This window comes from Aphelocoma coerulescens, chromosome 2 (assembly GCF_041296385.1).
Source record: "Aphelocoma coerulescens isolate FSJ_1873_10779 chromosome 2, UR_Acoe_1.0, whole genome shotgun sequence".
NCBI lineage: Eukaryota > Metazoa > Chordata > Aves > Passeriformes > Corvidae > Aphelocoma > Aphelocoma coerulescens.
This window is the reverse complement of record NC_091015.1, coordinates 10,687,403-10,702,090: the sequence shown is the minus strand read 5'-3', so window position 1 is coordinate 10,702,090 and position 14,688 is coordinate 10,687,403. Positions and strand designations below refer to the sequence as shown.

Sequence of the window (14,688 nt, the reverse complement as noted above, 5' to 3'; positions counted from 1 at the left end):
CTGGCTCTTGCTTCCAGCATAGAGGGGTCAGAGAGCAGGGTAGAGAGGACTGTGACTCTGTCCCTGCTCCTTCACTGATGAAGATGAAGAGCTCTGCAAAGAATAGCTGTCCATAGGCAGGGCAGTCAGAGGCAGGATTACTCAACACATTAATAAGGGAAGAAAATATGAGGCTCTCAGAGGCCCCTCTACACTCTCTCTTTCCACAGAAATGCAATATATTCAGTTACACATAACCCACAGTTTGATGTCTGGAAAAGAAATCCTTGTGCAACTCCAGTATTTCAAAGACTGTGTTCCATTTATACCCCTAAATATCTGTAACCTCACTGCTAGCCACTTCTTTATTATTTCTTAGCTTTTTGCTCAGACTTCTGCTATTCCATTTCCTAAGCCCTTAACATACTTCTTTCTTCACAGGTTTTAGTCAGCTATTTCACATCAGCTGATCCCATCCACCTCAGGGCTGTTCTTTAGGACATCCTATGTGATCTAGGGGTTACAGCCAAGGTGCTCACTGAAGTCCCAGGTTCCTGTTTGTCACTGAAATTACCACAGTTGGTACCAGGGGTACAATAGAAAATTGAGAGAAAAAACTGATCTGAAGCAATCTTTATGGCTGGCAGATAAATGCATACTGTGAATAGATATATGCATATTGTTAATCATCCCTGCTGTACACAGTTCTTCTCTTATGGCTACACATTTTTGTTTATTTTTTAATCATGAGTGTGGTTTTGTTCTCCGTGCAGAGCTGGGGACAGCAGAGCTCTCTGTGTCAGGAGTGCATATCCTACATCAAAACTGAAGAGCAAGGTACACCATGCCACACACCATCCTCTCAATCCTCAGCTCCCTCCTTGCACATACATCACTTTCACTCCTCTTGAAACCTCAGAATAGAGGGGGTTGTAGATGCTTCACCAAGTTGTGGGGAAAATGGACTGATGGACCTGGGTAAATACAACCCTCACTTCTAACCATAGTTAGAAATTCCTACCCCTCATGTGAGCACTAACATACAGGGACAATGGTTTCAATTTCCAGACAAATGAGTCCTTTTCTTGGATTTTTTTTGAGGGAGAAGAGCTCTTTGCCTCTTTGGCAGCAGTATTTTCCGTGGGCGATTGCCCCCTCCTGGGATGGCAGCACAGTGCCCACAGGGCTCTGCACGGGCTCAAGGATCTGCCTTGGGACAGTGGGGCGCAGGATTGTGCTCACAGCACGTCCCTTCAGGCAGCTTTTCCAGCATCACTACCCTTTCATGTCTTGACTATCTCTTATTACAAAATTAAAGCCATTCTAAGAATGTGATAGCGCTGCCAGGGAAGAAGATAAGAGAAAATAATGCAGGACTTGTCAGTGCTATGTAACATCAAGAAATTTTCCTTCCCTAAACAAACCTGAAATGGAAACCTGAACTTATTCAGCTATGAGTAGAGGGTATTAAAAAAAAAAAACAACCCTCCTCTGTGATCAGAGCTCAATTAAGCTGCCTTGAAAATTATTCCAAATATACTTTTTTGCAGATAACAATAGACAATCCTTTTGACTGATTTGTTAAAAAAGGTAAAGAAAGAGCATAAAATTATTGCTTATCAGAGAGAGAAGCAGCACCATTTAAAATAACATGAAATTGTATTCCATGAATTATTCACAAGGTCTGGTTACACTTATCATTATTTCTGGCTTTCCTTTTTACCACATTGCATTTTGTGTAAGTTGTCGCCAATAAAAGAGGTGTGGGTTTTCTTAATTAATCAAACCTGATTTTTCTGATTATTTTTTTCTAATTTAAAATGAATATCTTTCGAGCAGTGAGTTGTCTTCACGGTGTCAAGCTGAAAAAGAAGATAGATTTCACTATCACTAGCAGGGTCTAAAACATGCAGTGCAATAGTCACTTGCATACTGACTGGTGTTGCTCTTCGTGTTGTGCCAGCTGCTGAGAAACCAAAGTGTGATCCCAGTTGTATTCTGGCATAAGCAGCTGTAAACTCCATCCTGTTCTATGTGAATTAGGCTCACTGAATTTCGCAGTTCTCTGAAATACAGCCAGTGTGATTCAGTTTTCTGATTGCAGGTACTGAATTTCGCAGTTCTCTGAAATACAGCCAGTGTGATTCAGTTTTCTGATTGCAGGTACCAGTCAAAACCTCTTGCGATTACCTCGTGATTTTGATCTTCCTTGTCCAACATATGAATATGCAGGGTACAAATCCATTATTATGGGAGGTCCTAATGATCATAGCCCACTAGAAGAGTAACTCTTTTAAAATCAGTGGAAGCATCGACTAGACTAGCCAAAACTCACTTGTTTTATTGCTAGAGCTGTGTCTCCAAGCAGATGGGTGTAGGCATTTTGTGTTTATGGCCACAACCGACTTCAAAGCCCAGCTCATGCCCGTAGTCCATAAGATGTCAGCCAGGTCTCCATATCCAGCGTATCTGCTGAGAAAACCTTCATATTTTTTCTTGCTTACTCTCTCTTCTATCAGCATCTTTCTGAATCATTTCTATTGCAAGCTCTGTGGCTACAGGCCTGGTGGTTTGGGAGGTCACATAGGGAAGACGGCCCTATTTGGTTTCTGTGTGTAATAGTTCAGCTCAAGGCAATATGATCATCCTTGAATACATTAACATTGATACAATTTTCCTTAATTGTTGTGGGAGGGGAAAACCTGAAAAAAAATTACCCCAAAAAGTTTAAACATAAGGGGAAAAAATGTAAAGGCCCTAGATTTGTTCTGCTTGCCCTCTTATGATTTGGGGAGTTTTGATCAGTATTTCTCAACTTGGAAGAGAAATCTTACTAAAAGCATCTCTCTACAGTGTAGAAAGCTGCACTTCTGCTGGCTGTCTGTAGGTCTTCAGAGTTCATGAAGAGAAGCTGGCAATACTGAGGTGTAATGCAAACTATCATAAAGCAAATATCTAAACCAGGCCAGATGAACTACCTCCTAGGAAAATGCCTCTCCTTTGACTATAGAGTCTACAGCAGTTAGCTGAGCTATGGACATCTAAACTCTAGTTATCCAGAACAGCTGAAATGAATCTCCCTGCTGATGTCAGAAAACTGGAAATGGCTTATAATAAAACCCACTTTTCAACAGCTCAGCTATGACGTGAAAGTCTGCACTATTACTGACAGACAAAAAATGAACATCACGGGGCTCGAGGTTCCCCCTGCTTGGCTGTGAGAGGAGTCCCTGCCTCTAGACCCAGGGTGGTCAGGCTTTCAGCAGAGCACCAGAAAGGCTTGTTACCTCACTGGATCGTTGGACTGAATCTGTGATCAAAGACAATGTGCCATTTATGTGTACATTTTTGTTTATAATGCAATTAATTAATTGACAGAATTTGTCAAGATAAAATGTAGTGAATTCCCTCCCTGCTCTTTCAGCTGCTCTCCATAACAGGGTGTTAGCCAGGATGCAGCCACTATGCTGACGCAGCTTCCCAATTTCCTTTCCCCTGCTCCATTTCCTTTTCAAATTGAAAACTATTAGAAGTCTTTAGGCAAATAATAGAAACATAGTGCAGGTGCCTGTTATAAATCGTTCACTAGTTATTCTTAACTTAATGTCTCCTCAAACATTACTTTGCAAGAAGGCATCGAGGGCAGGAAATGCCTCATGAACTCTGACAATCAGTGGGTCAGGAGTTAAGGTCATAATAATGTAGCCCATTTCTCCTTGTTTGTCAAATAACCTGAATGCAGTTTTATCCCTGGATCCCTGAGACTGAGTCCTCTCAGCAAGAACATGGGTCTTGTGGAGAGCAGTCTTTGTCCAGGGCCATACCCTGCTGTACAACCCTAAGCAGGGTAGGTGCCGTAAGGCTGGTGGTGCCTGTTGCAGTGGGGATACTGCAACACGCCTATATCAAACCAGGAGTCCCGTGGAAAAGAAATATATACGGACGGATTCTTGCTAGATGTTTCAGAGATGTTTATTTCCCCAGCCGCATGGCCGGGCTCTGCTGAGAGACTCTGCTACAGTCACAGGAGCCGAGCTGCTTTGCCCGCGCAGGGGAACACAAACCAACCCATGGGGAACGAGGCTGAGCAGGGGCAGGGAAACCCCGTGCCTCCCTCAGGGCTACATGGCGGGGGAGGAGACCCCAACAGGTGCCAGTTACTGTTAATGGAGGATTCTGCCACTCACAAAGCCATAGCTTTCCTAGGCATGGCTTGAGGATGTGCACAGTCTGGATCTGCTACATGTCTGAGGTTAAATTAATCAGTGTTTATGAGGGAGCTCAACTTTCGTAAATAGAAATGACTTGAGAAATTTGAAGTATTCTGCAAGAAAAATAAAACAGGAAGTAAACATTAATAACAAGAGCTAGTAATTACTGGTTTTAATGCAAAATAGAAAAATGTACAGAAGTGCCTATTAATTCTGAATCACTGAAGCAAATATCTAGGCTCCAGAGCTGGAAATGCTGCCTAAAATGCCACTGTGATTAGTCAATGCTAAAATTTGCCTTCATCAGCTAGGCATCACATGTCTTGTTCTCAGAGAAAAATTCCTCCCATGTTCACTGGAAATAATATCAAACATTACACAGGGGATAAACCTCCAACTCTGTGTATGTACCAAACAAGGCATGCAAGAGGACAATCTGTTAGCATGTATGCTCCTGAACACAGCAGGCAACTGTCAGGTTGTTGGAAGTATTTCTCATCATGCTGGGTGCCCTCACAGGCAGCATTGAACAGTGCTACGTTGGTCACAGATCACTTTCTCCATTTGGCTCCCCAGTGAGGTGTAAATATTTCAGAGCTAATGCATAAGTCATGTACACCTGGGTTTCCAAGTGCCACAGCAGTGAGACATAACTCTTGGGTATTTCTGAGCATAGAGGAGCATGGGTTATTTTCTACACTGCAAATGGAAAATACATGGAGATCTTTAATGTTTAACACTCAGACTGGTTCTGCACATTCTTGGAAGCCATTGCCTCCCAGCCCCAGGCAACATCTAAGTGATGTTCTGCAAACACGTGCACCTTGCCAGGACTGGCAAACACTCCAGGCTGTGTGCACACATGACTACCTGTGGGGGCCCCATATCGCTGAAAGCCAACATACGGAGTTAGTTCACCCAAATATGAGCACCCCAAGAACACTGGCTATGCTATGCAGGTGGACATTGTGACAGCAAACATCAGAGGGATTCAAATTATTGCTGCATCTGATAGGTGTTGGGTACCTTTCTGTTTCATTTGTGAGTAAATCCAGACCTTACAGAGAACCCTGAGTGCACTCATCAGCTTACCCTCATATGAGAGGAGAAAAAGAGTTAAGTTTATTTATGGCCAAAATATTTGAAAAAATAAAAGACATCACACTGTGTACTGGGCTGATGGGGGGGGTGAGGAAGGTGTAGCTCCCAGAGAGCAGGAGAGCAGGAGGGCTTACCCAGGTGGTTTGCTCTGTATTTGCAGAGCCTGGTGCTTTGACTGCGAGGTGAAGGGGGAGAGGAGGAGGCACACCAAGGGCATGCTAATGTTAGGAGGAGGAAGCAGCTGGTCTCACTGCCCTGAGAAGGAGTATTGATGGAGGTCCTCAGGGGCAGACAGAGAGGCTCACGGGTTTCTGTAGCAGGGAGTTGCCTCTTGGTGTACTCCTGCTGTGCTGAGGTAAATAAGGCCCTATCTACAGTGGTAAATAAATAAAATAGAACAAAACAAAAAATCTGATTCTTTTCATGGACCTTCCAACCAAGGAAAATATACATTACTTTTTGAGATGCTGAGTGGGACTCAAACACCTCGATGGCAGGCAGTGGCCCATGAAATGTTTGATGTTAGTCCATGTGAAAGACAGTTAACTAGATAGACATGTCATGATCTAAAATACCTATTACTTTTCTCATGAAAGCAGTGACCCTAAAGCAAAGCAATTTTAATGTACAGACTATAAACACTTTCATTTGTAGGGAAGGAGTAATTTTTCCACCTCAACTTTTTACCTAGTAATAAAACCAGAATAAACACATAGGCTTTTACTCCTCTCCATTTCCCCAATGTCTTCCCATCTTCACTTCTTGGGTTTTCAAGATTTCCAGCTCTTTTTTTTTTCCCCCCCAATAAATACTCCAAAACACTTTTTTAGGGCCACATCTATAGTAACAAATAGAGATTATAGTCTCAGCACAGGCATACAGTGATGTGTACTTTGTCACTAATACCTGTAACAGCTTCTGTATGAGACTCTCACAACCAGGGGCTTGGATGTGATTAACTGAATTTTTCACAATACTCACACCTCTCCTACAAATGCCTACAATGCTGCAATGCCACATTACTACTAAACCTTTAGGATTACTGATGTCGCTTTTGTATTGATATAGGCATGAAATAATTTTGGTATCATTTGCAATTACGTACATTAAGCATGGCAACAGTGCTACAGTATGTCATCCACTACTAGTCCCAGTGTGGAGATTGTGAAGTGCTGTTGATGGTATTTACTGACTGGGAAATCATTGGCAACACCAATCCTTTATGTTTAAAATATTATTTCCTTCTCCATTCAGCTCTTTTGTCATTTAATACCAATGGATTTTATAAGGGAACATGGCCCCAGACGTGCCAAGTCAAAAAAATCTCTGCCATTTTTCAGTTTTTCTGCTACTCAATAGACCTCATAAGAAGAAAAATGTATTTCTGCTGACTCTATAAAATTATCCCTAAAGCTTTTCTAAAGCTAAAGTAATACCACAGAAATAGCATCACCACAGCCCACGGGAAGATGGTTTCCATTCCTCCTCTGGCTATTTGCAGTCTCAGGCCTGTCTTCATCACTGACTTGCCACACTTTGAGGTCTTGATTCAGTTGCCCAAACATGGGCATGTGTTTTCACTGAGCCTCTTTATGGGTTTCCATGTGAGACACATGGGGAGCGTGCAGAACCTCCTGGACTTCCCAGACAGCAGCCAGATATTAGGCAGAACATCAGAGGCATCTCAGGTGACACAAACAGGCATGGCCACACCAACACCAACACCAACAGTCTGAGCTGCTGTGCTGTGCTGTACAGGTGTTTGCCTACACACAACCATTGTGTCAAACACAGCCCAACACTCAGAGGCTACTTTGTCACTTCTAGAGGAAGCACCTATCAGGCAAAAACGTTCTTTTTCCCAAGAGCTGCTCCCTTGTTCTTTGGTATTCAGAGAGATGAATCCTGAGATGTGTTTTTCAAAAGATAATTTCATTTGGGGCTCAGTTCATTCTAAATTCTTCTTTCAAATTGTCCACAGAGCTGAACAAGCTATGTTTTAGAGTGAAACCCAGGTCCTATTGAAGTTAGTAAGCATTTTGCAACTGACTCCAAATAAATTAGGATTTGTTCCTAGAAAGCATCTATCTGGACCAACTAAGGGACATCTTTCAATTGCCATCACCATTATGTGGAGAGACAACAGATGAACAAAGCTGGTCTCAGTGATAAATGCTCCATCCATGAGACCACACTGGAAAGGGTACCGATGTAGCTGCTGTTGGAGAAACTAAAAGGAAACTGGACTGAAAGCCAAATCTGTTGGGGTTTTTTCTTCATGATTTTTAAAGAGCAGCCCCAGAAGCGTTAAGCATTTTATTTAGTACTTAGAGCACAACAGCAATGAAACTTAACATTACAGGGAGTGTGTTCCCACCAGAAAATGTCTTCAACAGCTCATAAAAACCTGGCCATTTATCAGCACTGCAGGAGATCTTTATTACCTCCCTACAGCATATGCTCTCCTATGATGTAGTTATTGATTTAACAAGTAAACTTCGTGGCAAGCTTTTATCTTGGAATTAGCAGCAGGACTGAAATAGAGCCCTTATTATTCTAATAACACAGAGATGTGAGATTCCTGTATATTCCAAAGGCCATATCATCACCTTAACAAGCATCCCATTAGGGCCGTCTGACTGCCACATCAAAGCATGTGCTGTGAGGACTTTAACAATCATGATACCATACTTGCCCCCAGCAATTTCACAACCTTCTTGTTTTTCTTCCTACAGGTTTGGACATCAGGCAAGCTCAGGTTATTGTGCTGTCATCGGGTACCAAATGTATAAATGGGGAATACATAAATGACCAAGGGCTTGCGGTCAACGACTGCCATGCAGAAATTGTGGCAAGAAGGGCATTTGTTCACTTCCTCTACTCACAGCTGGAGCTACACTTAAGGTAATTGAATTCTGTTGATTTTGGGGGGCTGTTATATGGCCTTCAGTGGAACAGATCCATCCTCCAGACAAGTGAACTATTTGTTTCTTTATGGCATTTTTTCTGAGTCTTTAGGTGATGAAGGAGCAATACACTGCACAAAAAAAAAAAAAAAGAGAGCTAGGTAGTCTAAAGTGGTAGGTGATGAGCTGCTTTAGTTCAGCTGATTCTCTTTCAGTAGAGATTAGATATGACTCATAAAGCTGGGGTTTATGAAGCCTGATGATTTTGTACAAATCTTTACGTGCACGCTTATTAGCATCATTCACTGACCAGAGACTTGAGGGGAGTCATTTTGCTTAATGCAGCCATTTTCCTGTCTTCCTTGCTGCTGCTGAAAGATCTCAAAGAAGTGATTTATTGATCATTAATGTCTTCATTGACTCACTAGAGAACCAATGAGTGTTAACAGCTCAGTAAACTTTGTGCCAAAGTGTAAGATGCTATCACTCACTCCTTCTTTATGATGTTTTAAAATGTTACAGCATGTAGAATCATTACCGTGGAATTATTGTTCCTGTCTTCAGCCAAATCCACCTTGTTACCATTTAAATGGTTAGTGGGTCATACACTGTGTGGAAGATAGTAATAAGAGGTGCCTCAGAATGTCTTGTCGCTGATCATGTCTATCAACAATCTGGAAGAGGTTATGTAGTGCTAGGTTATAAGCTTTGCAGAGGACACCAAAATGTGGGGAGGACCAGTCACTGTGCTTGAGGGCTGGTCTGTCATTTCAGCAGGCTGGAGGGCTAGACCAGCAGGAACTTTGACAGAAAACTTGGCAAGGACAAATTCTAAGTCCCACACCAAGGAGGAGAGAATGGCCTTCCTCCTTTCCACCAAGAAGGAAAGAAACACACGCTAGGGAGCAGCTCTGCTGAGAGGGGATGGGGGTTGTAGGCAGACAAGAAGAAGGACATTAGCTAGTGGTGTGCCTCACAGCAGAGAAGGTCAGCAGGACCCTGGAAAGTGTGAGGAGTCTGCCAAGGGATGTGAGCACCCACCACTAATCAGCACTCATTAAACCACATCTACAATACTATGTGCAATTTTGGGTGCCCCAAAGGAAAGACATCAACCATCTGACACAAGCTCAGCAGAGGCCACCCAGGTTCTCAGGGGCCAGAGCACTTGGGCTGTGTGGAAGGGCAGATGAATCTGGACCTGGTCAGCCTGGAGGTGGGATGGCAGAGCCAGCAAAACATGTCAGCAACACAATGGAGATGACATCTTTACCAAGGTGTGCAATGGGGAGGTGACAGGAAAGAGGCACACACTGAAAGAGGAGAAGCTCAGTTTGAGTAGGAGGACTAATATTCCCCATGGCAACAGGCAAGCAGTGCGACAGGTCACCCAGCACGGTTAGGTAGTCTCCCTCCTGTCTTGGACATTTTCAAAATCTGAGTGCATAGAGCCTTGATCAATCTGTCAAACTACTTTGAGAAGGAGGTTGGGATAGAGATTTAAGGTCTTTACCAGCCTAAATTATCCTATGATGTGAAAACTGAGCAGAAGTGGAGCTGAGGTGGCATTTATTATATGGAAGGAACCAAGGACTGAAGGAAGCAAGGAGAGAAAATGTCTTGGTCTGAAAGACAGGTGTCTGCTAAGGAAGGCAGGAGCCCCCCTTGGAATGGCAGATGCAACCCCCTTCCCTCTGAGTTATTATAATTTTGAAATCAAGGGGCTTTTAGGCAAAGATGTGGGAAATAGGAATAACAGTTCTTTACTATTATATATCTGTATGTGTATAACCAGTCAAACAAACAGCAATAACTCTGGCAGTAACAGCAAACAATCCCAAACCCAGTCCCAGCCTTCTCGGCTGCCGGGCCCTTTCCCCTCGGGTGCAGTTCCGCTCGCAGCCGGCAGGGGCGCTGGCGGCTCCCGGTGAGCAGGGCAGGTGCGATGGTTCCCCCGCGGCTGCAGGGGGCGCTCCGGAGCGAGCTCGGGGAGCAGCGGCACCGGTGCCCTGGGATCCCGGGAAGGGATGGGACAAAGGCTTCACAAACCCCTGGGCAGCCGATCCCGGTGTCCGGCCGGACCCTTGGGAACAGCAGGCTGGAATGGCAGGGACGAGCACAAATCCCGGGTGGCAGACGAGGTGTATCCAAACCGGGAAGCCCCCGGAGGTCTGGGCAGGCAGGGTGAGCACGGCTACAGCACAGCGAAGGCTCGAAGCAGCGGTGGGGGCAGGGCGGCCACGGCCCGGCTCCCAGCGGGGCAGGGAAGGTGGGCTTGGGATCCCGGTGTTTCTCCAGCAGAAAGAAAAGCAGCCGTAGAAAAAACAGCTTCCTCTCTCTCTGGACGCTGAGACCGAACTGCCCACATCCCCAGATGAAACAAAAAGAGCAGCCAGGTTCTTTGTTTTCCTTAAATATTCAGCCATTTGTTCCCCTAGCAACATGTATAGGGGAAAATTCCTTTAACAGAAAAAAAACTAGGACTAAACTAAAACCCAAGAGAAAACAAACAAAAATCCTTTCTCTGTAGGTCATTCTTCTGCCCTCCATTCTTGTGTGCAAATCCGTGTGACTTTCTCTGAAGGCCATTAACCTCACTGCAAAAACTTCCTTTGCCTTCAGGTTTTGCATCAGATCACAGACACAAGGGTTAGTCTAAGCAGGATTGTGTGTTCTTTCTGTTATACTGTTGCACCTAAGCAACAATAATAGGAATAATGGCTGTTTTCACTTCAGGCTGGAGTTGAAGACAAGAGAGTATATTGAGTACATGGGTTTGGCTAACAAAGGGGGACAAGAGCATTGAAGGGTTTAATCAAAAACAATATTCTCTCTATTTCATTCTGAATTGCTTTCAAGTTTACATTAAATTATTATGTTTTCAGCAGTGTAGCAGCCCTAGTACTTGCTTCATGCTATGGTCTCTTGGGAAACAAGTGCTAACACTGTATCTTAAACTATTGTATTGATCCACCTCCCTAACACGTTCAGTCATATTATTATTTTATTTGGATCAATGTTAACAGCCTTTTGTTAAGAGAATCCTCAGTGCAGCACAAGCTCTGTTCACAATAACTTCAAATCACTCCCTGTTCAGCCAAGACCAGGCACCACTGCTTGCCTGACCAGCACCCACCATAAAAATCTCAACCAAAATTGTCAAGGCTAAGCACCTTTGAAAGACAGAGCTGGAGATATTGTCAAATCAGATTTTGCTTCCTTAAAGTCCATGGGGAAGCAAAACTATGTGTTATGATATATTCTTCAATTCTAATATTTATTGCTACACACACAGTTTTCTAACATCAATGGGAGTTTTGTCATATGGTGACAAAATGGGGGGGGTGTGAAAATGAAATAAAAAATGCAGTTTCTGCACATTGAAATCACATTTATTTCTTTTTCACTGGAAAAAGAGAGAAATCTATTCAGAAAGAAAACACTATATGGATGCTGCCATATAGCTAGGAGGACAGAGTTTTTTAAGACAGAGGCATGTTAACTCAGCTCCACTGGGTCTACCTGCACACCATCTCCTCAGGCTTGGGGGAAACACAGAGCTGTTGTAATGCATTTACATTAACCTCGCCCAAATTAAACTCATCTCCCAGGCCAGGAAACTGTTGTACGAAGTCATAAATGAACTGAAACCAAAAATATGGTGCTCTAACTCCAAAAGTGAATTAAAGCATCGTTCTTGACTCAAAGAGCTTAAATTTTCCATCATTCACTATGGAACAGGCAAGTTTGTTCTGTGGAGAGTATGTCCTATTTTCCACATACCTTCCTCCCACCAAGCCTACCTACTGAAAGTGGGCTCTGCAGCTGGATTTCAAACTTCAGGAACTTCTGGTGAAAGAAATAGTCTTTTGTATCATGCTGTCTTTGAAATGGAACCTCTTTTCCAGAATTTACAAATTCTACCATTGATCTAGGTGAAGCAAAACACATGCTTGGCTGAGTGTAGCATGAAGGCTTCTAAGAGCAAGGGCAAGCAGGCTGGAAAAAGCAAGGGCCAGGATATAAAAGTAATGGCCAGAAGACAGGGATTCACTGAACTGAGTTTACTTCTTGGCAGTCAAGTGTTACCCAGATCCCCAAGGTTCCTTTGATCACCAGTGGAGAGAGATGGCATCGCTGAGGTGGAACTCAGCAGACCTGTTCAAGTATTTGTTGGGGGTGAGATGAATTGCCATGTACTGGGGCAATTTTTATTCCATTTCTCTGAAGAGAGAATACAGCAACTTCTTCACGTATTTAAGCTGCAGAACAATTCCATCCACAAGCCAATGTTGCAGCAATATGTAAATTACTTTTTTTTCCCTTCTCTTCTTATTGCCATATGTTAGAGGTGTGACTTCCCTGACTTTTCTTGGGAAAGAGTTCCAGAATGGGAACTTTATCCTCTCTAAGAAGCAAGAGTGACAAATACTTCAAAAGGAAACTTTCAACAATTCATTGTCTAGAGCTTGAGTTAAATAAAAGCTAAAAGCACAACTAAAACCTGTCAGCTTCTAACCAGTCTGATTAAAACCCTTAGCCCTCCCAGATTTCATTTTTATGACAACCATAATCCTCCAGTTCTCAAGACTTTCACGAAAGAGATGAGAAGTAAGACATAAATTTCTTGATGTACAAAAGAAGGACAAGAAAGACCTTTTGAGAAGCTTTTTCTAAGAATCACCATCAAAAAGCACATGAATATCATAGTCTGATTCTTTTGCAGTGGTGGTAGGAAAATTGACATCATTTTCAGTGATATTATTTATACCAACTGGCCAATAGGGAAGAAAAGAAAATACAACTCTTCCTTTTTTAAGAAAAATAAAATTAATAGACTATCCTTAAAATAAATGAGCACTATGGTGGTGCTGTAGTGCACCTTTCAAGTGCCAGGGAGATGATTTTACCAGAAGGTAAGCTCTTTCAGCAAGTCAGATGCAAACCACTGTTTATTTTATACATAAAAAGCAAGGAATAGTCTTAATCCAGTCCCATTATTTTTTCCAGGAAAACCAGCTGCTCGTTACACATCTACTAAGCCTGCTGTCAGTTTGTCTAGGATGCTCTCTTGTAGTATGTAGTAGTAGAAACTTCCCATACGTACACTTACATGCCAAAAACAGCTCCTCTGCTTGTCAGGCTTTGTTTCACCAAAATGCTTCATAAGTATGTGCCTAAGTGTCTTCTTGAAGTCAGCTCAAAACATAGGCCATGTGTTATGCTGAATAATGAAATTAAGCACAAGATTATAATTGAGCACGTTCTTAAATATTCCTCTTGAATCAGCCTCAAATCCTAACTCCCACAGAAATTCGTAAAAGGCAAAGGTTTAGGGATTAATTCTGCTCTTTTAGCCACTGCCAGCATGCAGAAATGACATTTTAATGCCACCCCCGAATGAATGGGATCTGTAGGCTCACTGTGGGCTCCTCTCTCCATTGCTTTGTGCAGGTTGTGTATGGCTGTGCAAAGGACATTGTAAAGGACTGCTGCTGCAAAGTCATCTTCTCCCTCACAGTCCAAAACACCTGTCCCAGAGGCAAGGCACAAGGGTGCTGGTGCTGGTGTAGAGGTGACTTGGCAAAAGTGCATCTCATGCTTCACCTGACCATTTTTACAAGATCCCTGGGTCCCCCTGGGCTTTGAAATACCCCAAATGTCCCACACATAAGAATCTTTACTAAGCCATGGCAGATGGTGTTGCAACCCAAACTTTTCCAGCAATTCTTTTCCAGTTTTGTTATTAAGCATATTCAGCCACAGTGCAGAAATGAACCTCATGTTTGAGGTCATCTCCTAAAAAACCATCCCAAAGGCAGGTCAGGACCCTATGTGATATGAAGAACCTCAGCCTCCTGGAGGAAAGAGTCAAGCTGCCTTGCCCTCCAGCCCTGCCAACTATTTTTAGAGCAGCTGTCTATCACCCAACCTGGCAGCCACACTGGCCACAGACCCTTGTTGGTGCTCAGAAAGAGGTAAGAGTGCAAGGTTAATCAGTGAAAAACAGTGACCAGTGAAAACAGGATGGAGGCTGAACTGCTGAAATCCAGCCCAAAGCATTACTGTTCCAACCCTACATAGCAACTGTCTCCAAGTGCTGCAAGCTGCCCCCCCACACTCTGGTGAGATTTAATGTAATAATAGCAGGCATTTGGACTGCACAGTTTTGTATTCTCCCAGCTGATTTTGCAGTGAATTATTTAAAACTACCTGCAATTGCTCTGAAGTCCAAGCAGCAGGACTTACAGAGATTTTATTATTTCAGAGACTTGTATCAGGGCGATAATATAATTAGTGCAGTTGGGAAATTCCACCACAGCCAGGAGAAAATGAAGGAGCTGCATGTGGCAGCCCCAGCTCGGCAGCCGGTGTGACTCCCTGTCCCTGACAGGCAAGCTAATGTGCCTGTAAATTCCTCCTGACAGCAAACGCATCCTGGCATCAAAAAATGACAAAACACCCAAACCATGGAAGAGTGACAGCCAAAC

At 43.3% G+C, this 14,688-nt stretch overlaps 1 protein-coding gene across 1 annotated transcript in view; it reads left to right on the top strand.

The window, feature by feature from the left end:
- ADARB2 (adenosine deaminase RNA specific B2 (inactive)) overlaps nucleotides 1–14,688 on the top strand; it is a 304,888-nt gene that overhangs the window by 253,228 nt on the left and 36,972 nt on the right. The window contains exon 5 of the mRNA XM_069005730.1: nucleotides 8,027–8,195. Within this exon, the coding sequence (XP_068861831.1) occupies nucleotides 8,027–8,195 (169 nt within the window). The remainder of the gene's footprint in view (nucleotides 1–8,026; nucleotides 8,196–14,688) is intronic.